This window comes from Macrosteles quadrilineatus, unplaced genomic scaffold, assembly GCF_028750875.1.
Source record: "Macrosteles quadrilineatus isolate MER2022 unplaced genomic scaffold, UCM_ALF_1.0 Scaffold_9__3_contigs__length_116548681, whole genome shotgun sequence".
Classification (NCBI taxonomy): domain Eukaryota; kingdom Metazoa; phylum Arthropoda; class Insecta; order Hemiptera; family Cicadellidae; genus Macrosteles; species Macrosteles quadrilineatus.
This window is the reverse complement of record NW_026542602.1, coordinates 32,755,358-32,780,146: the sequence shown is the minus strand read 5'-3', so window position 1 is coordinate 32,780,146 and position 24,789 is coordinate 32,755,358. Positions and strand designations below refer to the sequence as shown.

Genomic DNA, 24,789 nt, shown 5'->3' with positions numbered 1-24,789 from the left:
TAGTATGAGATATAAGGTAATTAATATATACTAGCTAGTGTACCTGTTGCTCGAATTCAAGCAATTGCTAAGTATTACAGACGTTATTTAAAAACGAATAACAGTCATAATTTCTGATGAATTAAAAAGATTCGACTCAAATATTAAGCGAATAACAGTCATAATTTCTGATGAATTTAAAAGATTCGACTCAAATATTATGGAAATACTCAAGATGTACATAACAGACTGATATAATCAACATTTCTTGTAAATATCGTATCATTTTTCAAAAGCTGATCTTGTTTTTTAGTGTTTTCTACAAATAGCCTTACTCATAGCCGCATTAGGTTGTCCATGATAACAAATATAAATTTAAAAAAAATATTTCTTCTTCTTCTCCTATGTTTCCATAGTTTGCAAATCAGCTCTTTCAATGATTACTAAGAAATGCAGCACAGAGACTGTGTTAATTCAGTTTTCTTTTTAGTATATCAAATTATCCAGGCTCTCTCTCTTTTTCCCATTGTAATATTTAAATAATAGTAAATATTTCATTTTAATCAATTCAGTAAATGTTTGTGGCAAACTGTTAAATTAGCAAAGTTATTGCCTCTTTACAATTAACATATGTTCTTCTTCTCAATTTTAATTTCTGACAACAGCCGGAATTTCATAACAATGTTTGTTTCCCATGTTAAATCTTATGGAGAAATACGAAACTTTAAAGGGCCTCAGGGCCTCACTCTCTAATTATTTCCCTAAACAGAAAGTTTCCTGCACAACTTCACGTTACGCTCTTTCCAATGACACCAAAAACATATAATATAATAGGTTACGTACCTTATTCCGTCTTCAGTCTTAACTTAGTCAATGCTGGATGACTAGTTTCGGGAACAAAGTCCCATTATCAAATCCTTATTTAAAACATCAATTGAATATGGTCAAATATCGCCGACGTAAGTCTTCATCAATGTATACATGCAGGTTGACGACACATAAAATTTACACATTTTACATAAATAAAAGTTACAAATACATTTACGATAGGCCGGCCACATTGAATACGGGACAAACCGACGCAGGTTACACGGCGGACTCAGTAACCTGAGACTGATTCGATTATCAGTCTTGGTGGCAAAGATGTTTAAACCAAAAACATGTCAATCGGTTCAGTAGTTTCGGAGGAGTAATTGTCACAAAAAAACTGCTTGAGTATTAAATAATTATATATACAAAATATATACATATATAGAAATAGATATTGTTAGTTGTTGCTATATTTGTTGTACCATTATCTTAGTTGCTAAATATATACATGATGTGCAACTACATCAAACAGCTGAGTAGATATAAGTGGCCTTGTAAACAGAAGGCTGCTAAATCGACGACCCTGAGAAAATTCAGTAGATTTTTGAGGATTTGAAACTTGATCCAGCAGTTCAATATAATCGGGCATTTAACATAATAATGATCACATCTTAGTCATAACAACGCTATCATTCATGCAACATTCAGCTTTCACTCATGTTAGAACTTAAAGCAATAAATATTTTTCCATATTAAAATTCACTGTTAGTGGCCGGTCTAGCTTGATTTCTTAATTAAGTTATTTACTGCTTAACAAGTTTGGTGTTACAACAATATCTCGAATTGCAACAAAAAGGTTTAGTATATTGATTGAGGTGTATCATAGTATTTAAAAAACAATTCAATAGCGTTTACAATATGGTTTTGGTAATACTCCGTTGTCTGTGGTACAGTGGTAGATACAAACTGACGTACTGCCTTGCCGACATTGCACACATCCGCCCACTAGCCCAACATGTCGACGATGTTTGAACTTCTTGCAACAACACTAAAACAGAATACTGTTTACTTGTTTAATTATTCACTCATTATTCGTTGTATGTTTATTTCGGGATCATATTAGAATTTAAATTTTAGACAATTTAAAGTCCATTGAGTATCCACAAGCTACATGAATAACCACTAAGTTAATAAAAAATATTTTCCTAGTTTATTAATAAAAAACCGCCGTAAAAAGCTACTTTTATATTGTATCCCAGGTCAACAAATGCAATATATTTTGCAAAATAACCCCTTATAATGTAGATAAAAAGTACTATATTTACTGTTCTGTAAGATACACAGTATTTTTTTGTTAATGAAATAGGTAAATATTTTTTATCGTTACCAACTTTTACATACCAAAAAACAACATGTAGTCTTTTTTGTAGACTACATGTTGATATACCTTCGTTCGAAGTTTCATTTAAATATCTACATTCTAAGTGGTTATTTTGCCAAATGTATTGCATTTGTTGACCGGGGTCAACAAAATAGGGAGTCTCCCATAATATAGGCAGTTAGAGGTGAGTGGCAAAATTATATACTAACAATCCATACTCATACACTCTCTTTTAATTTTCTTTTATAACCTCTATTTGCCGTTGATAGTGATGCAACGACTCATTGTACCAACCATTGATTGCACCAATCATTAACAATTAAATTGGAAAACAGCTGATTAGATGAAGCTCGAACCTCGAACATTACAGTTTTACGTCTTCTCCCAATCATTGAACCTCATTGGTCCGTTACTCGTGTTGGAGTTGATAGGTGTAAGACAATATAAAATACTAATAAATGTTTCAAGTAAAGAATGTGATTTATTATTATTTAACAAGAGACATCATAGTACACAACATATTATAAAACATATGTTAAATGCAAAGTGATGTGAATGACACTTCATTAAGTAAACATACAATACATGCTACAACAATGAAGTAAGTCAACAACGCTGTTTTAAGTGAATCTTTTCAATTCCAAGAACTAGAACTGAAACGGCTAGTTAAAAAACGGTCGTAGGTAAATATATTTTCTGTAACTTTAGGGCACATGATTTGTGCATTACTGTATGGTCATTAAACTAGAGGACGAGCTGTTGTTTTAAATTAGATCGTTGCATTTGGTTAAACTAGTTTAAAACGACAAGAAACCAATTGTTAACAAAAACACTCTCTCTATAATGGACCCAACGAAACAAATTAATAATTGTCTTTAGCTTAGCAATTCAATAACATGACAAATCTATAAAAAAGTATGTTAAAGCTACCACGTTGCTTCCTTTAAATCTGCACTGATAACACAACACCAAACCATCGACTAGGGACAATGGTCAAACTCAACGTCCGAACACACCACACCGTCCGCAGGACAACAATGTGCAATGGCCCACTAGAGTGATTAGAGTCTATTTCCGTTTCCTGCGTCAGTTTAGTTATCAGTGAGCTACACCAGCGCTGCGACGGTGGACTGCGCAACTACAAGATAGAGGAACAGTTCATTGCCACCATTCTCAGAGAGTCGGTTCTCGGTTCAGTTTGTTTTGGTTCGTTGGCGAAGCCGTGAGTGGAGCGTGTTATAGCATTGTTGTTGTTGTGCTAGAGCAGACATGGATGTGGAGTTTAGAAACTTAACGTTCAAAGTGGACAGAGGATTACCGTTTTGGAGAAGTAAAGGTAAATAAATGCCAATTTTATTATATATTGCATTTTCCCTTGTACTACTAAACTACCTAGGGGTGTACCCTATGTTTAGTAATTTAAAATAACTGCGGTTAATTTTGACGTTAGTACAAGTATGATAAAGACACCTGTGATGTTTAAACTATTAGCATGTGATGTTAGTATTGAATTGATGTATGTATTATCTTTCTGTTATCTAGTCGCATGTTTTCTTGTAGTATTTATCGATTGTTATTTTTACCTAATTCTATCCATTGTTATGCTTGCTATTCAACCAGTTTTTTTCCATTAGCATGTGATGTTAGTCCCTATCTGCCTTTTAATAAATCCTGCAAAAAACAAAAAAAAAGTAAAAGAGCATGAGAAAAGGCAGAAGGGAAGAAAATTTAATTAGGATCTTTCAATATTGTATCTGATCAGCATGTCAACCCTGTTATGTCAACCCTGTAAAAATGGTGTTATACCGTAAACAAATAAATAAGAATAAACTGAAGTAGCCTAGTATAACTTAGATAACGTTACGGTAACAGGTGTTTAAATAGCACACTGCTGTATTTGATAAGGGAATGCATGTTAAGTTTGATCAAACCATCGATATATCACTATCGATGGATCAAACACCTTCCACAGTCACTTTTACATGGCATGGAACTCAAGTTTGGTTTAATTTACAAACAATCCTTCAGATTACGGTATTATACAGTATTGTCATAGTTTTCTTACTGTCCGTCAGTTGTTGCCAATCATATTTAAGTATAATGAGGTAAGTTTAAATGTATAAATTTTGTAATATAACAATATTTTCTATTCAAGTAATTAAGTACCTCATTGTTAATAAGTAATAATACATTACTAGTGGTCGCCTCGTGGTAGAGAACTCGACCAAAAAATATGTATTTTGCAAACTTCTCTATTTTCTCTGTAAATAAAACATGTGATTGGAAATTCTTCCAATCTTCCAATTTGTTTTGGTTTTCTGTTTATATTTCGTCCCCAGCATGGCAAACCATAAGGCCCATGTTCATTTTTTAAATTTTAAATTCATTTTTTGTGCTTGATTTTTAACTTATTTTAATTTATAAATTATTATGGATTCTGCACATCTACGGGCATATCTTTCTAACGGTAGGCCTATAAGTAGATTTTCCCTGCGATGCACATGAGCTGAGAAAAGAGTTTTTTTTTAAGAAACATGCTTGCCTATTAATATATAGATTATAGACATTTCCAAATAACATTTTTTTTTAATACCAATATATCCCTAAAGGTTATAGTGTGTATAGACTACAGTAAATATATTTTTACAGTATTGACTATGAGGCTATAATATTTTATAATTGGATATAGTAGAATACCGTTGTTTAAATGGACGGATATTCATGTTGTATGTCATTGATATCTTAGAATAACAATGCATGTATGTGACAACGATCAGATCACCACAGGGTGATGATAAGGGTAATCACCAGTGTGTAGGCCACAAGGTCGAACCTCGCAACACCGATTGTGTCATCTGGAATGCGAATGTGAGGGTAGGTCAGACTACTGAACGTATTTTATATAGGCTTACGTAGGCCTAATATTTGTCGTAGGAATTAATATTTTGTTTACAGGAAAAATACAAACATGTACACTATAATCCTTCTACGATATTGTTGTGGTGATGTATTAAGAAAATTAAGTTGGACAATACTGTAAGGGTTATTGTACTTTTGCTAGTTATAATGTCGCTGTCTGCAAAACAGGATTTAATCATATCTATTTATTTATTTGTTTCCCAACGGATTACACCATTTTACAATATACATGTATACAATATGTAAACAGATGGCATTTACAAGATTGCTAGATAGTGACTAGATGTAAAAGAGACAGGTACAAGCTGTTTAAAATCACAATAATGACACAGACAATATATACTGTAAAACCAATTTGGGAACGAGCCGCATGTTGCGACAAAGTTTTTCCAGCATTGAGAGTTGAAGGAAACTGTTTCACTTACTGAACTGCTCTAGGACAGCATATTAAGTTTCCTATTCCAGCATGTTAGAGGTCATTAGTTTCCTTAATTCATTAACGTAGATACCAATAATTTGAATTCAAAATATGTTGTAAGGGTTGTAAGGTATACATTTTGTTTAGGTCTCTTGGGGACATCAATTTAAAGTTTTGATTTGCATGTGTAAATATTCCATGTTATAGTTTAAATTGCATTTGTGGCATTGTGAACATTAGTGTACCTATATATTATTTTTTTATAAACCTGTGGAAAGTTATTTGTAGAAGCATGTAGATGCGATTTGTAGAGCTCTGTAAAATGTTTTTTTTCAGTCCAAATGCATTGTTATATTGGAAGGAAAATTAAATATTCTTAATCTTATTCATTCGTTTATTCAATCATACACTTATTTAAAGAATCACGAACAATTGGGAAACGAAAACTGAATAATTATGTTTTAAAATAAAGACTGGCCGTCACGAAGGGTGGTCAGAAATCATTCTTTTTTAATGTGTACAGGAAAAATAACAAGTTAAGTTGCAATTCTTAAAGCACCTACAAAAATAGTTTTTAGACCAAATATTTGGCCTAATTAGTAACGGCTTTATTGTCAAAACAAAACAATTTTCTACACCGATACCTTTAAGGAGCAGAGAAAATCACCTAGTCATTTACAAACAAGCGGCTAAATTGGGGAGACACGGCGTCTTAACTACTTTGTTTACACTTCGGAATTCGTCAAAGTAGCTGCCTAAGGTTCTGATTTGAGGTGATTCTGAGCTTTTGTCGTTATTATGACTCTCCAGTGCTTCCAGTGTGCAATCACCACACGAACATTGTAGTTCAAATAATATTTATACAGTAGTTAGTTTTACTATTACATTAATTTAAGGTTTTACTCGTCCAATTGATAGGTTGTCAGTAAGTATCCAAGAGTGTTCCAAACATAAGGAAACATAATATTTATTGCAAATTACGGTGTAAACGCGGCTTTTGAACCTGAATATTTACAGTGAAGCTTAATACTTGTTTTCTTTTAGAGAGTTTCTTTATGGTTAACTTAATGTCGGTGATGCCATCTTGGAGCTGAAGTAAGAGAAATAGAATATTCCAAACAGGCCTTTGACCCATGGATGATTCCTTGGTGTTTTACATAAACTAGCATGTAAACATTTCAAACACACGGTGTAATTTGGTTAAGAAATATGAAAGAACATACTACAAGTATTTGTGAGGAAATCCAGGGTAAAAAAGTAAAAATGTGAGTGAAACATAGCCTACACCATCTTGCCAGCTGGTATATGACCTGCGACCTGCAACATCAAAAATAACGGGACTGGTAGGTTGTCTCTTGTTGGGGACAGACACCTCCCTCCGTCGAGCTCACCAACCACACTTGGCTACAGGGCGCCTTGACTTTACAGCATGAATTGATCTAGTAACGAATACATACTGAAATACACAACATATAAACTAATGCAAGTATTTACAAACATAATGGGAACTTAAGTCTAGAACTTGCTATTATTATTTTATCCCAACCTGAAAGTTTGGAAGTGATTTAAGGAAATCTAAGTCTGCTACATTTCGATATTTAATACAGTATAAGTCAAGTCAGTGAGATATTTGGTGTCACCCACGTATTGATAAACAAAACTCCAAACATTGATATGTAGTCTTTCTCATTTTGGTTTCCATGATTATAAGGGTTTAAACTCGAAATGTCCATTTTTACATCTTGCTCATGCGAACGGGCATTTAATAAATGGTAATCAATTAAGAACTGTGACGTGCTCTATGGAGTTATGGCAATGTTTTGCGTGGTGTGAACTTTTTCCATATTTTAGCGTGTTTTGCCCGAAGATCAATAAATATAAATTTAGAAAGCTATATTTCCAAAATTTGTATTTAAGATTATCATAAATCTACAAAGATGTATTACTATTTAACATCCCCGGACACATATATGAAGTACCTTCCTAGTTTTCATGGCGATCGGATGAATGGTTTGGTAACACATCGGACAGGCTTTTATAAAGAGATAAATACTGTTATGGGGACAATCTACTTTCTCTTTGTATTTATGGGGCAAAATAAAACTTAATGACCTTCAATAAAGAGGTTATACTATACTTCACAGACATTCCGCCGGTTTGCTATAAACTTTTATGTGGTTGCAGTACGTGATGAGGTATTTGCACAAGATGATATTTTATGTCAATTATTTTAATTAGATGTATATGTCATACAGTATCAACAAAGACTGTTGCAGTATAGACTTGTTACTGTCTCTTTCGCCTAGTTCCATTTTACAGTTAGTAGGCCTACTGTATTATGATTTTTGTACCGGACGACAAAATTAGTTCGAATTCATTTTCTACCCATCGTTGTAAACACCTGCTGGAAACGCTAAAGTGCATGCATAGTTTTTTATTACGTCAACTGTGACTGTGTGTACAAAATGCGAATCAATTATTAATTATTTAAGATGGGGACGCCACTATGTGCGTATTTTAACCCAAATATGAGTGAAGGATGAGTGTATAATGAGTGGCGCGATCTTGTAGTCTTGTTAGTGACTAAGGCCGACATGTTCCTTAGACACAGCTGTTAATTAATAGCCCATACAGCTAATGGCAACTAAGGGACCTACAGTTTAGAGTGGAGTCCGAACCACATTTTTCCTTGGTATTTAACGAATTGGTCTAACTATCAGGATAGTACTGCGGATAGTCGAGTACTCACTCGTGCGGACGTTAATCCACACCAGGGAGCATCGCATCCACAGTGTATGCCTATAAATATCCACAGAGTACACACTGTACAAGTATTTTTTTCTATATTTCCGTGTTATCACAGTGAAAAGGGCTTATTTAAGAAATGTGGAACCCAGACAAAACAGTTATTATTGACATAACAAATTTTTAATACATCGGACAGAAAATTCTAGATACACCAATTAAGTTTACCCGAAGGATCACTACTGTGGACAACAAAACAGACAAACAAGGTATGGGTATGCTCACGGACAGGTCACCGTTTAGATGAGTGTTTCCTGGAGCTTCAGGCTTAAGGAGTTTATTGTTCTTTGAAATTTTAACCGAAGGAAAACAATAAAAGCTGCAGGGTAATTCCCATCGTCATAACATGTTTCCATTTGAGTTTCCCGATAGCTCTTTAAATCTCCTAGGGCTTATGTACCGTATCACAAAAGCATCTATGTGTGTCTTGAAATCCGAATTTAAGTTGTGCATATGCATCAACGGCTACAAACTCTTGTTGATTATATTATTCGGCATATATTACTTAAAAACACACTTTATTACTTCCCTTCTAGCAGCAAACCTATACTCGTTAAACCTAATGTTATTTAAATAGATGAATTGAAAATCATTGTGGACAAATGGAAATTAGCTTAGACGGCAGGTTTGCTGCGGCGGGGGTATTTTATCGTTCAGCTATATTTAAAATGGGTTTTAATCAATTAAATAAATAATTCAAAATACCTTTACAGTTATAATCAAAGGATGAAATACCGAAATGGAAAAATGAAGATAAGTGCACTCAAATGTCACATACAGGAGTACATCACTTTTTTATAACACGTGCAGTTCTGATTGGTCTTAAGTTTTAAGTCTACTTACAGTATCCAAATTCAATGATTGAAAATGATATAATTAGTCACATTGCTTATAATTAACAGAGTATTACCGATTATAGTTGCACAATAAGTGTATAAATACGCAAAGACCATACTCCTACATGAAATATTTGAGTGATATCAACTTGCAAAAATCCTCCTTTCCCGTATTCTCAATAAATAAAGTTTAATCTATATTAAAATAAAAACTATTTTATATCCTATTGTTCTTCATCTCACATACACTCAGTCTACGCGTGTTGTTTTTATAATGATTGTACAGTATGACGATGACAACCATACAAGTGCCAAATTGTGGTGGAAAAGCTCCGATTTAATAGCTCTTGCTAATTGCAAGAATAAGGAAGTTGTTCATGAATTCAACATTTTTAATACATAAACTTTTCTAGTGTTGACATGTTGATGGGTTTCATGAGTTTTGTAAGATGCTTGTCATTCAGCTACTGTTGTTTTTAGAAATGGTTTGTGAATACATCAGAGTTAATCAATAAACATGACTGGTTATTTTTGTATAATTCATGTGAGAACTTAGTATTGGAAATTTCAGTCTAGGCAATAAGGCATTTAATTCCCAGTAGACAGCCAAGGTGTATTCTCAAAGCTAAATTATCACTATTATGATTTTCACTTCCAGCATGTTTGCACGACATTAAACCAAGGAGAATACGTTAGAGAATACAAAACCAAGGAGAATACGTTAGAGAATACAAAACCAAGGAGAATACGTTAGAGAATACAAAACCAAGGAGAATACGTTAGAGAATACAAAACCAAGGAGAATACGTTAGAGAATACAATACCAAGGAGAATACGTTGGCGACTATCAAGGCCGCATATTGGTTATCAGACACTATTTCTAGCCGGTGTTGCCATGCAGCCTGCCTTGACATGGGAAGGCTACATGCTACGTACAGCGTAATGTTGCAAATACATTACATTTCCTTCGATAGGGCATGTATTCGAATTATCTATGACCTGGATGTAGAAAGCTCGGCGTAAAAAACACAGAATAAAAAAAACACGCTCTTTATCAACAAAATATTGGGTCACGTTTAAGAGTAGTTTGATATGGGGTAAAACCGTAAGGCCTTTCATACAAGCGTTTTATAAGTTACGTTAAAAAGCATACGGGTCAAAATAAATTAGTGGTTTTATGCAGTGCGGAAAACTCAGATATAAAAACCATCGTTGCCAGAAGAGTCCATCTTTAAAAAAGGTTGGGAATTCAATGAATGCATGACCAAAGTTGGAATACAATTTTAACAAGAACAAGTTCAACAAGAACAAGTTTAAGTCTAACTTTAAAAAGTAATTTTCAGAAAGCTCGTTTACCAATAATTTACGTCGACAATTCATTTTCTTATACATCGATGAAAGCCTACACGAATAGTCCAGCATTTCCTATCATAATTCAAGACGTGCACCACTGCACTGCTCCATATCAAATTTCTTTCACGGAATCCACAACAAGCTAAATCATCTTTGAAACGCACGAGTCGGAGTGAGGCCTCGGCTTCCATCGTACGCGACAAAGGATTCTTCCAGGGGCAGTAACAGACCTGCCCACTCCCTACAAAGGACTGGAACTTTACAACAGTTTTTCATTGTCTACTGTCCGCCGAAGATATAGTTGGTTGTGTTCGTCCAGCCAGGTTCCACTCTACCGTGGAATGTAAATCGTTTTGCGTATTTTCCATCGTTCGATGCTCATGCCCGATCGAAGTAAAATTTGGAAAAGATAATAAAATGCAGTATGCAGCATTTACATTGTAATCGTTGGGTTTTGGATAAGGTACCGAAGTATACATCACGTCCATATAGACCAATTGCCAATAAGATCAGATTTACTCGGTTTAAAAGATTACGCATTCGACAGAAATGAGTAATTTACATAAGGACACTCATTCGGCGACTCAATTCAACTCCCATTTGATTCAACCTCACGGCGACGCCTCCTAGATTTTAAGCAAAATATGTATACAAGATGAATGTAGAACATTTTAAGATGACCTTTGCTACTGCCTAAGATCAGCCGTTCCTTTAGTCAGGGTCATTTATTAAAAGCTCTATGGCCAAGGACAGCTAAGTACAGAAGTGGCAAGCCATCAAAGCTAATGACGTTTATCTTGGATCGAATCCGCGCCTTTTGGTTGACAGGCGAGTGTAGCAATTTGATATGACCTGCGTTGTAATTTTCTAGGTGTGTAATTTCATCTGATAATTATCAACACGTATTATCGCACAAGCATAAAAATTTATGTTTCCCATGTTTTAATGTGCCTCATCAACTCTTCACAAGTTAGCCTTGAGTCAAGAGTTGGTCTTCATATTTTGTTCATTAGAATCTGTTGCTGCTGTACAGGGCGAAAATGAAGTTACAGGAGTATTTGAACTATATTACTATATTAACTATATTGATATTGAGTGAACTATATTAATATGGTATACTCGCAATGCATGATTTACAAACTATACATTATTGTGCACTATTGAAGTCTGTAATTTCAACATCATTTAGTAATAACAATTAAACGATTGTATATAATTCAGTTGAACGGATTTTTCTTCATTCTATAAGGATTCCCACTATTCATACAAACTTATTCATATAAAGTTAGTTTATAGTTTATTAGTTAATGTTGAAGTTCATAGGTTTAGCTACTGTTGTTAGTTCATATAAAGTTTATGTTCAAAGTTTATGTTCTAAAATAATTGTGTAACATTAGGTGAACATTTTTTTAGAAAAAAATGTAGCTTTATCATTGAATTAAAATTTTGTCAACGATGTTGTGCCATCGAAAATATTGTACAACGTGTGCAACTCAAGCCTAAAAGAAGTTATTGAACAAAGTGAAATTTTATTATACAATTGTTATTCACAAAGAATTACTTTTCTCCCTTATCTTTGCTTATTTTATGTTCGCTGGATCCAACGATGTAGCTGGATCTAATAAAATATTTGGAAAAGCAGTTTAAACATTTCTCAATTATAAACCATACGTGGGTTTACAATACCTTTACATTTATTTTGTGCAACAAATTTAGAGACTACTTATTGTAACATAGTAAATGTTCAACTGTTCACTATATTCGTCCGATTATTTTACCATGATCAGTGAGTGATCCTGAGTTTCTGGACAAAGATCAGCTGGGTACTGGTTTTAATCCGCAAATCTCCAAACTGGTTTGGCGAGTCCCATTCTGGTATAACTGTTCCAAGATTTGTAAATCCTCACGAAACTTGGAGCAACTTTTGTCAAGGTGAGGTCTTTTGCCCGGGAGCTAACAGAATACTCTTGGCAAAGTGGGAAAACAAAGACAGTTTAGAGGCGATTGAGAGCGTTTGAAGGCGAAGTGCACATTCCAGACTTTCCAGGGTCATTAACAAGAATGTTGCGGAGCAAGAAAGAACACGAAGACCATCTTTTGCTAGGCTAAACATCTTGGAGTTTTCATTACTTGTATTTTCCACATCAGAGCCTCTCCAGTACTATTAGTGAAGTGCCAGGACAATGTTCCCCTATATTTGGCGTTTGTATTGCCCTAGTTAAACGTTACTATAACCTCAGAGTGAACTCTTAACTATACAACTCTGACTTAAATTCGTAATTATTAATATTTTAGTGTATCTATTAGCGAATTTCTCATAAGTAAGACCTTGACATGGTACCAATTTACTTTTAAGTTTTTATGTCCCCAAAGGCTAAAACACCTCCGTTCAAAATTCATGTACAGAGTGTTTAAAAAATAGTGAGAATATAATTTATGTAGTGGTTCCTTAATAAAATAAGGAGAAAATGAGGATTTAAACTTTTTCCAAAATCCCTTAGTTAACCAGATATCCGCCATTTTGTATTTTTTACATAAATATTTTATCGTTGGATTGTTCCAACCGATCTTATCGAAACATTGTTGTGTGATACGGTAAAAAAGACCTACGTCATAAAGAATTTCTTTATTAAATTTAAAATTTCACAATGGCGGTCATTTAACGAGTTTGCGAACCAGCGTGATCGGCCTATAGGAACGGGGGTTTATGGCGGGTTTTATGGGGTAAAAATAGGGTTTTCCCATTTTTGACCCTAAAACACAAAATTTCACAATTTCTTTCTAAACCATTTTGTAGATGGTTTTGTAGACCGCCATTGACTATATAGAGCTTAAAAGAACAACTAATTTAGTATATTAAAGCGTTATTATGCGCCTAATGGTTACAGAGAAAAATCCAAAAATTGTAAATTTAATATTCCCATGTTATTCTTATGGTGATAAGTCAACTGTTGTATTTTGCTTGTTTAGAAACATATTTTGATCAAATTTGGAAATACATTTATTTCTTACTCAAATGTTTACATTTTACAACCAAAAACACTTTTTTACCCTCCCTGTTAAAGCAAACCTAAGTACTCGTTAAAGTAATTCTATTTAAATAGGGAATATGTTATATTTTAAAGGAGGCATTTTAGTGTAAATTCAATCAGGCAAATGGAAATTCGCTTAGTCTGCAGGTTTGCTGCGGCGGGGATATTTCTACTTCATTTTGCCTTATTTTACATCTTAAAATTTCGATTTTCAGCTATTTTGTATTGGATATTTTTGAACTTGTTCGTAAATAAATAATTCCATATTTTTGAGCACCCTGCATTTCCAGCCTATTGTATGTGACCGTTAGTAGACACGATAACTCGATAAAAATTATTATTCAGGCTAGATGAGATTTAGCACGAACGTTTAAACTTATGTTATTCTAACAAGTTTCTGAACCAGCATGATTGGACCATGGAACGTGGAATTAAACAGTTATTGAGTAAAAATTGAAAAAAATAAAATTTTGCAATTTCTCTCCAAACTTTTTTGTAGAGCTTAAACAGAATTTATCTATTACACTGAAGCGCTGTGTTGTATGCTTAACGGTTACGAAGAAAATTAAATAAAAGTGTAAATAACAAATCCGATCTTATTCCTAATAAATAAACCTTTGCACTTTGCCCATCTATGGATATATTTTCATCAAATTTTGCATGTTTGTTTATTTCTTTACCAAGCCATCAACATTTCAATAAAACCTATCCTCGTTACCTTCCTTTTAGCAACAAACCTAAGTACTCATTATAATAATTTTTTTTAAATAGGAAATAAGTCTTACATTTTTACGGAATATTCTAGTGGAAATCTAGCCAGATAAATGGCATCGCTTGGTCGGAAGGTTTGTAGTTTTGGGGTATCTAGGTTTTGTGACATTGTTGGCAGTTGATATTTCCTCTGAAAGTTTACATCTATAAAAAGTTTATATTTCCTTAAATGATTGCTTTATTATTTAATAGTAACGTTGCTCATTTTAAACCTTCCAACAAAGTTTAACACTTTTTCCTCGACGAAAGAAAGTAGTGGTCAGCATGACGCTGTTTGGTTTTTATTTACTTTATTTATAATTAATTAATTGCTTATGTAATTTATCAGACCTACAAATCTGTAAAAATTAAATGCTATCCAAAACTACGGTATTGATTATATTTTTTCGCTGAAATAATCGAATTTTTTGCTTTTCACTAATTAAATTACTTGTCCTAACGAACTTCCATTCAAACCCCTAATAACTATAAAAATATATTATTTAAATAAATGCTTCCCTACATTTAATTTTTTTTATTGTGTGATCCTCCGTACACAATCTACCATGCAGACCATAGCAAGTCAATGGATTACCATCAAATTAATCAAACTGTAAAGTTCGTTATTTCAAATAATATAGCAACCTAAGTAATAATAATATTATTTTTTTTTATTCCCAAAACTGATTGCCACGTAGCAATAATGATTTCCATGTAGCATTTAATTGTAATCTGCGTTATTGGCAAAAATAAATTTATTTCAACCAAACAATTCAATGGAAACTGGATGTCGAATATTACACACACCTTTCATGGACTACCTAGTTGCCCAACCTTAGGTAGGTTTCTGTCAGATGCAATGTAGCCCCGCTGTACCACCTGTTAGGGAGTCGCTATTAGTACCCACTCTGTAATTTTACGTTGCAATATGACGAAAGGCAGACAGGACGGGTCAGTTACCAGAGAGGGTCATGGGGCAAATAACTCACAAGTCATTTCCTAGTTGAAAATTATGTCGCATAGATTAGCGGTAATATTAAGATTCGGTACCTCTAATTAAACCACGTCGTAATTCAATCAATTGCGGTTGCAGATTAAATTTGTAATGTGTATCCTGATAACATTCTGGGTAGACTTGTACTTCTGGTTGGTCGTGGTGTAAAACTTTTTAATAAAGAAACCACGCATTGATTATAATGTGAAAAAGATACACTAAAAAGATTAAAATAAATGATTCTTACGTGTTAGTGCGCTCACATTACTCCAACAGGGTTATCTTTACATACACACAAACTGGAGTATAGGGTTGAATAATTTTTAAATTAGAATTATATTATGGAAATAAATTAAGTTTGAAAAAAATATAATCAAGACGGAGACTCGTAAAAGTGCATTACAATTACTGAATTGCAACCTCAGCGAAAATATCCCAATAAACCTGTAGTTAAAATGTTATCATCAGAAGAAAGAGTTATTATGAATACTAAAGCCCCCGTTCAGAACAAATGTACTTTCAACTTTCTAAAGTAGTTTGTCGTTACACTTACGCCTTTTAATTTATGAATAAGCTAATAAAATTGCAATTTTAGTTTTAGACATAACAAGCTGTCTAAAAATATATGATCAGATGGTTGAAAAATAGCTTCAAATACTCACCCCTGTCTCGTAGTTTACTCCAAAGCCTTCTAACCCTGTCTGGAACCTAAAAAAATTAATTTGTTAATTTATAACAACCACTTTACAAATGCAACCAACCCATTCACGATTGCAACGGACATGCCTCAAGGTTACATTTACGCTTCAATAAACGATTCTGTGACCACAAAACTACTTTGGGCACCACACCGCAGCACCCAGACAAATGATGTCTGTGGTTGTTCTTTACCAGATTACTGACCTTACCCAACCTACTAAGTGCCAACAAATTGTGTTTAGTCTGGACAAATGGTTGCATGTTATCTTTGACTATTGCTAGTAGATATCTTGTTCTCAGAACCTTTACACGACTATCAGTATGTTTTATCTTTGAAATTTTATAATTATCTACAAAATTAGGGTTAGGTTAGGTAGTTCTAACAGATTACCTTCAGTTGTGTATTGTAACATATACATTGTATGGAATTATATACTGGTAGTCGTATAACGGAAAAGGTCTCATACCCATGCTATGCTGTAGGCAGTTTCTCTGTGGTTTATGTATATAAATGGACGTTCAGTAGTTGAGTTAAGTCACCGTCAGAGTGCGCTGGTGTTCAATTATTGATTTTATACAAACTGAACCAAACCAGGGTTAAGGACAATTCATTGTATACTTAAATCTTAAATGTTAAATGAAACCACTCTTAGCAAAATGTGAAGGAGAAAATAGTATTTAATCTCTTCACACTCTGTGTTGATGGAATGTCTTCTCCAATATTCACAAGTCAATTAACAGATTTATTTGGCTCAGAGAAAATAAATGTATTCATAATCAAACTTATTACAATATATTAATTACGTGTTTGAAAATATGCAAATATTTTACCTTTTTATCAAATGTAGATGTTTTATTGAAGAATGATTTTAATACTTTAGTTTCAGTTTGTAGTCTAAATAAACAGGGACCCCCATTTTATTTTTTACATAGCTTACGCACACTTAATTGCTACATACGATGGTTAGCTAATTTAATCCTCAACATTCTTAATTAACACCTTCAATTAAACCAATTACTGTGAAAAGAATGTATGTTTTATGTTTATAATGTTTTCCCAACCAAGCAATAAAATAGATTGCAATAACCAGCAATAACGGCAATAACTACCAACGATTATAGCTCTTAAAACATGACGAAAGAAGTATAAAACTACGTATAAATTACGCAACATCCTCGATTATAGTTTTTATACATATTATTGTGTTAATAGTTTTTATTTATTCTATGACATTACTTACATCACACCTAGCTTTTATTACGTCATCGGTACAGTGAAATGTGACGTTATGATTGGCTGTTACATACGTCACTGGTGCGCAGTTTGTTACTTTCTACGTTTGCAATATATGGGACATAATTAAGTGACTTGGGACTTGGGTACCCGCAGGATTTGGTACTGGGGGGGGGGGTGCAATAGATCAAACATTCGGGGGTCTGTGAAATCGCTGAAAATATAGTGTTTAAAAACTGTGTTAAATCAACCTAAGAGGTTTAATCTAAGTTAAATGCAAGTTGAAGAAACATCAAGTTCATTTGTGCAAGTCAAAAAAATTTCAATCTTTGATGGATTTTTGCAAATATTTAAATTTTACTTAGTTGTAAAAATATACTTTTTCCTACAGTCACCCGACAAAGTTGGTTTCCTTGTACTGTTTATAGTACAGAAAGCTGCTAATTGCTGCATATTTATACTTTGCCGTACGGTTTATACTTTGCCGCACATCAGGATTCCAACGAAACAACACAAAACAGCGTGGTTTTATTATGCACGCAATCCGTGTACGCTTGGAAATAGGTTGGCAACACTTAAAGATAAAAATACTATGAGCTGCTGATTGACAATTATAACTACGATTTAACCTGTCATTTCGTGTTTATAGTTTCGGTATTTCTGAACTTTCTGGACTTTTCTTTTAAACGTTTTTAAAACATTCCTACGATCTTAATAAACAAGAAAATACCTTTAAAGCATTTTTTTAGGCGCGGAAACCACTACAAATTAGAAAAACATACGGAACTATATTCTCAAAACGCGGAGCACATTTCTTGCCGAGGAAAATAGCGGAGTGATACGGACCGCGGGTACTACTTTCTCTAGGGCACCATTTGTGTCGCCAGCTGAACCTAAAAACGTGTTGTATAGTGTTTGAAAGACTAATTATTTATATGCTTTATAGTGACTGTAGGAAAAATATAATGTGTAACACGAGTGAAAAAGGCCTTTGCTGCACTCGAGATCATTCGTAAACATTGCTCTCGTGTGCAGCAAAGTGCCACTTTCACCACTAGTTACACAAATAACTATTCTTATATCTCTGACTTCCCAACTGATCCAACACGTGGCAAGAAAATTTCCAACTTTTTTCTTTCCCGGATTCTGGGGAGGGGGGCTTCTCCTCCTATCCCCCCCCCCTAAGGTGACCACGAGCTATACAGGAACATCATTTACAGTTGAATAAAGAAACAACTAGGAAAGTTGATGTTTTGTTCGAAATATTGTTACAAAGTATAAGAGTGGTACATCTACATCTGTGGCTCAAATACTTTTTTGATTTAAACATTATTTATTCAAAATACATTTGTTGTAATGACCATTATGAAAATTACAGAACATTTCAAGTATGAAATTTATTTCCTTATTTTTTAGCTAGGGGGTGCAAGAACACCCTCTTGCTCACCCCTGTAGGCGGCCATGTTATCTGATAGACATTAATGTCTTTAAATACGTATTTGTTATTCTAGCTATATTGGACGCAGTAGGGTGCGTATTTTATAGTCGAAGATGAGTGAAGAAAGGGTGTTGAATGAATTAGTAACTTTTTAAAGACTAAGACCATCTGTTCTTGAACCAGGCGTTAGAAGATTCCGGAACAACCAATAAGACGTTTTAGACCTATTATTGACCAATAGCTACTGGTCCTTTTATTTAAAGCCCGAACAACCTTTATCAATCAAGAACAACCGTCACAGAGTTGAGTTGGCTGGCTCAAGATTTATTACTGATTACAGTATTACCATTGGCATTTGGTTGCATCAATAGTCAAAGCTAATACCATCGGACCGTTTAGCATTACATTTCACAGCAAGGTAACCCATTGTCAATCAAGAACAACCTTAAAAAAGGAACTGACTTTTTAGGCTTGTTACTAACCAATATCAGCTGGTTTTTTAGCTTGAAATGTTTTACAATCGTTCAGGAAAACAGCTAGAATCAAAAACAATTACAGTATTAAACAGTTGTTGACATTTTATCAAAACAGCGACATGTGCATTACTACACAAACACTAATTCAAAAACTAACTACAAAAATAGCGTTCGTACCACGGGCCGAAATGGTTTTGCAGCTCTCGATCGATTTAAGTTCTCGACTTCGTCTCGAACTTAAAAACTATCTCGAGCCGGCAAAACCTAATTTTCGGCCCTAGGTACGAAATATACTATTTCACCACACTATACCCTATTACCACTATTCACCATTATAATAATGCACACTGATAGTCAACACAACTACAACTTTAAGGTTATGTAAAGAAATAATTTGAGGAATCAGCAAAAATAAAAATAAATTGTTGCTAGGCAACGGCGACAATAACACAATTCTATTGCAATGCTATGGATTTTGATTGTGTATTTAAAATGCATTCATGTTTTAAGTAAGTAAGCGGACAGCTGATTTTGCGGCCCCGGCCTGTAAAAACCTGCTCGGTCCCCAAATTTCGATGACAGCTGGCATGGCCAGCAAAACGTAACTTTCAGCCACCAATTAACGTATGTAATACAGCCAAAAACATCATAGTGTGGTGAAAAAACCTTATCACATCCATACACTTGTGGCTAACCTATTACCTAGCTGTAAGTGCACTGTGTTACATTGGCCATGACAGTACCTTATCAGAACGGCCTCAGCTGAGGTCAAGGTCAAGGTCACGGAGGTGATAACAGCCGCACGTGTCAGATCTTGCTTCTTCCCACCAGAATGAATCACGTTTGACTATTTCGAATGCATCGTTTGTTTGTAAATGAGTTTGAAATGGGTCGATTGCCTTAGAAATCGTATTCATTGGATTGTAATTGTGCTGTTGCATTATAACTTCGTCGTTGCATTTAATCATTGACTGTAGATACTGCTAGTTTACTATATAGTAAAGTCTAGAGCCTCCTTGCGATAGTATGTTATTACCTAAAATAATGTTTTTGCTTTGGTTCACAGAGGAATTTACTCAGTTGTTTCAATAGCGGAAAGTCTCTCGATGTTTTGTTTTTGAAATTCTGTAAAACATATATCATTGCACTTAAACAAATGTCTGTTAGTACCTGTAGAACCATAACAACGTTGGCCACATCTAACATTGTATTACGTGGCAAATATTGAAAATTATGCTGGACATTTTCCAGACAAAAGACTGCAGTCATAGCAGAATCTCACTATATTTCTTTTTATGAGTAACAGCGCCACCCACCAAACAAAGAAAAAACCCTCGCTGATTTAATTTACTATTTTTTATCTTAAAGCACGTCTGTCCAAAGTTTACACATACTTGTACTTGAATATTTGATATATTCTTCCAAACCAAAGTTTGTGGAATAAAATGCGTCATTTTCTACCTAAACTCCAACGTAACTTTTCCAAACATACTATTTATAATTAGAATGACTTGGCGGATGGCATATTGAGGTCAAAATAGTTGAGTGTCTTTTATTACTGCAGACTAAAATTGGCCTCTATACATGGTGTGCCTTTAAATCCTAAGTGTATATTTTCTCCGCAACAATTTGTAATTTTATATTAAATTAGCAGTCGCCGACAGCCAACTTTCCACAAACCAGTTTCTATAATCCATCAACTAGTTCGTAGCTAAGAATGTGAGAATCTAGGCGAGGTTAAACTACATTATTTTTAAACTTTTAAAACTGTATTTTGAAAGGAGGAAAGGACTAATGACCCTAAGGGTGATAAGGGCTTCTTAATTCTATATTTAATGATCCAAGATAGTTATCTATGTACTAAAGTCATTTATTTTGTTACCGTCATTATGTAATCTTGAAGATACGTTCTTTGAGTAAAATAAGGTAAAAGCTTAAACATCCTTTTCAAAATTTTGGTATCCAACTCTTTCCAACTAACATTTCATTACTACTTTATGGAATTATTTTTAAATCCTCCGTGAAATCCCTAACAGATACGTATGTCCATCATTAATTAGATCAGCACGTTGATATGTTTCTGTTTTATAACAGGTTATGAAGACCCTAACCGGAAACTCGGAAACGAACGATTATACCTTGACCTTAACCAATCTCAAGGTCATGGACCAATGAGAACAGGTTTTTGTATTAACCAGCTGCACAGCTTGTTTCCTTGTCCTGTGTTGGTGGCAAGGTTGTGACAAACAAGTAAAGTAGCCCAAGTTGAATCTAGTTTTAATCTATTACTACTTAATAATATATTATTGCCTGTCATTTGAGATTAATTAAATTCATTCGTTTTGCGGGGTTTAGGAAATGTTGGTATATTATTGGAACTGTTGTACAATATCGAGGAATCATAAAAATAATGCTGAAAATACAAATACATAAAATAATAAACACCCCTACGCTTGCCATTTATTTAGATTGAAACGTTAATGGCACACTGATAAAAAACTAAATGTTACCGGTACTTTTCGAAATTGTAATGTATCTTCGAACCTATTCAATCTACCAATCGACTTTTTGTGTCTACAAAAACGAACTGGTTTGGCAAAGCAGTTGGACAGACGCCAGAAATGCTAAAAGGAAAGCACAAAACCCGAGATTTGGGTTATTGTGAGTTAGTGACGATATTAAAATTCCGGGTGGGTCAATCGAGAAAAAAACAATACTGGTCCAACCAGCAACAGGTACGGTCTTGTGGAAGAGGAAACTGGATAACTCTAAACAAATGCACCTAACGTAAAATATAAACATGTGAACAGTTTTTATCCAACAAATAGTTCTAGAAATCTGAAATATTTGGTTCAGGGTGCTGTTTATAATTTGAATGTTAATTACTTAGGGGTTTGGTTTGTTTAGAAAATGTACAACCTGTTTATAGATTATACAAATATTTTATCTGAACGAATGTGAGTTGCAAAGGTGTAGTTTATTATAAAAAATGATGTCGAGTTAACTTTCCTGAATGCACAAACATTAAGTAACTTTGATCCTCTATCGATTACGTATGAGATCTTCATCGAAAAGAAAACAGGTTGTACCTTTAGAAAAAAAAACTCTATCTCTTCGTACTCGAGTAAAATAAACATGGTTTTATGGAAAATTGAATTTTAAATGCAATTTTATTATTTTTTTGGAAGGGGATAACCGTTATAATTTAAGGAGGTAAAAGGTACAATTCAGGTTTATGAAATACTAATTAACATTTTTGTTTTAGGTAAGCTGCATATTCATGGCGAGATCGTAAGTTAAAATGACTTAAGTCTTAGGTAGGGTATGTTGTTTAAACAACAACAAAAAACATATTTTGCAATATGAATATTCTTTACTACTGCTATATGTATTGGTATGGGAATAAATTGAAAATCATTTTCACTTATCATATTGAAAGCAAAGATGGAGAAATCCTGTGTAACTTTTTAAAACTCCATTTGCCTTTCCCCAACAAAAGGTTGGTCGGTATATTTTTTGTTAGTGGGTCCAAAGTAGCCTCTAATATAATTATTTTTTAACATTTTTTGCAATTTACATTTAATTATGGTAAGATAAGTAAAGCTTGATAATTAATCCAATTGGAACCAAAAAACTAATAACTAATAGTTTATATTTTTATGTCTGAATGGCAATTGGCATTATTACATAATTGCAACGTATATGATTTGCCTGCATATAATCTATCACACAACTCACTAATACATGCAGTTGTGATACACCGAACTGTGTTTTCATCCCAGTACAGGTTATTAAGCGTCAAAGATGCAAGGCTAACTGACTGGGTCAAGTAAACCCACTTGTTACCGGGTCCTTGGTGTTGCAGGGTCGCTGTTTAGTATTAAGATCTAGACATTGTCCATCCTCAATACAATATGCCATGAAGTTAGTACCACCGCAGACATTGGAGTTATCTCCGTAACCTTCGTCTTAAAATTGCTCCCGAAAAATGAGTAAAATTAAGATTAAGTAAAATTCGGAGCGGTGGTTCCTCCGAGACTGCGAGAATGACGTTGCGGAAATTCAGTTGTGTTCAACTAACTGCGCATTAAATGTATTTTCTCGTTGCAACTGTTATACAAGTTCTAATTACAAGGGGGAGCAGTAATTTAAAAGCTGCACTCGCTGTTCGGGAAAGCTCTGACCCAAGCCCACTCCTACTTCACAGACTTACAGGAACTACGGGTCATGTAGACAATGGAAGTGATATAATTTGATACGTTTGTAGTTCTCATTTACGCCAAAGTAATTGGTCTTCCCTCTCAGTAGTGCAATTCTCAGGACAAAATAGCTTCCTGATACCTGACCCTTCCTCCGCTGAGATGAACCTTTGACGTAAGCAATTTTGTATCAGTTTACATTCTAGGACGTTAGCATTGAAGGTTGTATAGCTAACAACCTTTTTACACATTAACAGCCTAGGTCTAGATGGTCGAAACATAACAACATAGTAAAAATATATATTGGTAATTCTGGCTGTTTCTTTGTGATATAAATTTATAGGATTTGCTGATTCGAAATAAAAACTTGCCATGCTTTAGGAATTGTCCTAGATATACTCATGTCTGCAGCTTTTTTGAAGTAAAATCCATAGTGACCTTGCTTTAAAAACTTCGAAAGAAAATTATCTAAACACTTTCCTTTGTATAATTCCCACTTGCATACTTTTAACCACAAAAGAATGTTAACATACAATTAGTTTTGGAATTTCCAAGAAACAGACTCACGTAGCCAACTAACCAAGTTGGTTTTTCTCCAGCGGACAACCGCAAAAGTAGAGAGAAAATGCAGATATCTTTAAACGCTATAAGCAACGTATAAACAGGACAATTATGCTCAATCGCCTCAACCAGCAATACAATGTTCAATGCAGCATACTCGTGATGGTCGATGGTTTGTGATCAAATCTGTCCTTGATCTCTACAAACTACACGCTGTGGCGGATGCGCTCAGATTGTAAATGTCGTCGTTGACATTGATTTAGCTTATGTCTTTTATTCATTCATCACTGACTCTTGTTTTTGTCATCGCTGTTAGGGTGTCTTTTTAAGCTCTATTTTAATTAGATTTAGCTGTTTAAAATGGCTTTTATTCACCTCCATGGAGATATATCTCATTATATCAGATTTCAAGGGTGACCCCTTAGCTACTTGCCTAATTAGCTTACATTAAAATTAAATCAATATTTTATTAGTTGCATTACTTTTGTTTTGAGATTTGTAGTTGTGAAAATGAGTAAAATTAAGATAAAGTAAAATTCGATATATTCGAGTTATAGCACTCTTAACTTTCACTCTTACTTTGGCATTTAACTCTTTTAATTCAGTTATTTACAAATTAAATATAATTTATTCTCTTCAGTTTGACTGCGTGGTGGCAGTTCTTGTAAAAGGTGCCCTTAAACTATCATCTCTCAGACTTCACTAACTTGTATGTAATGCTTGACGAATACACCTTTGTTACATTTCAAAAAACACTGCTAAATCTGCATTTATTAACCAAAGTAAACCATCTTATTTTCCATTCTACTCGGAAAACTAGTTTTAGCGAATTTCCCTATAGGGAAGTAGCTATTACCGTAGGTGGCACGGTAAGACCTAGACCCGGGACCGATTTACTTTTTCAT

At 34.0% G+C, this 24,789-nt stretch overlaps 1 protein-coding gene across 1 annotated transcript in view; it reads left to right on the top strand.

The window, feature by feature from the left end:
• Window positions 1-3,367: 3,367 nt before the first annotated feature.
• LOC129001976 (ATP-binding cassette subfamily G member 4) overlaps window positions 3,368-24,789 on the top strand; it is an 80,622-nt gene continuing 59,200 nt past the window's right edge. Inside the window, exon 1 of the mRNA XM_054429444.1 lies at window positions 3,368-3,506. Within this exon, the coding sequence (XP_054285419.1) occupies window positions 3,440-3,506 (67 nt within the window). The 5' untranslated portion in view covers window positions 3,368-3,439. The remainder of the gene's footprint in view (window positions 3,507-24,789) is intronic.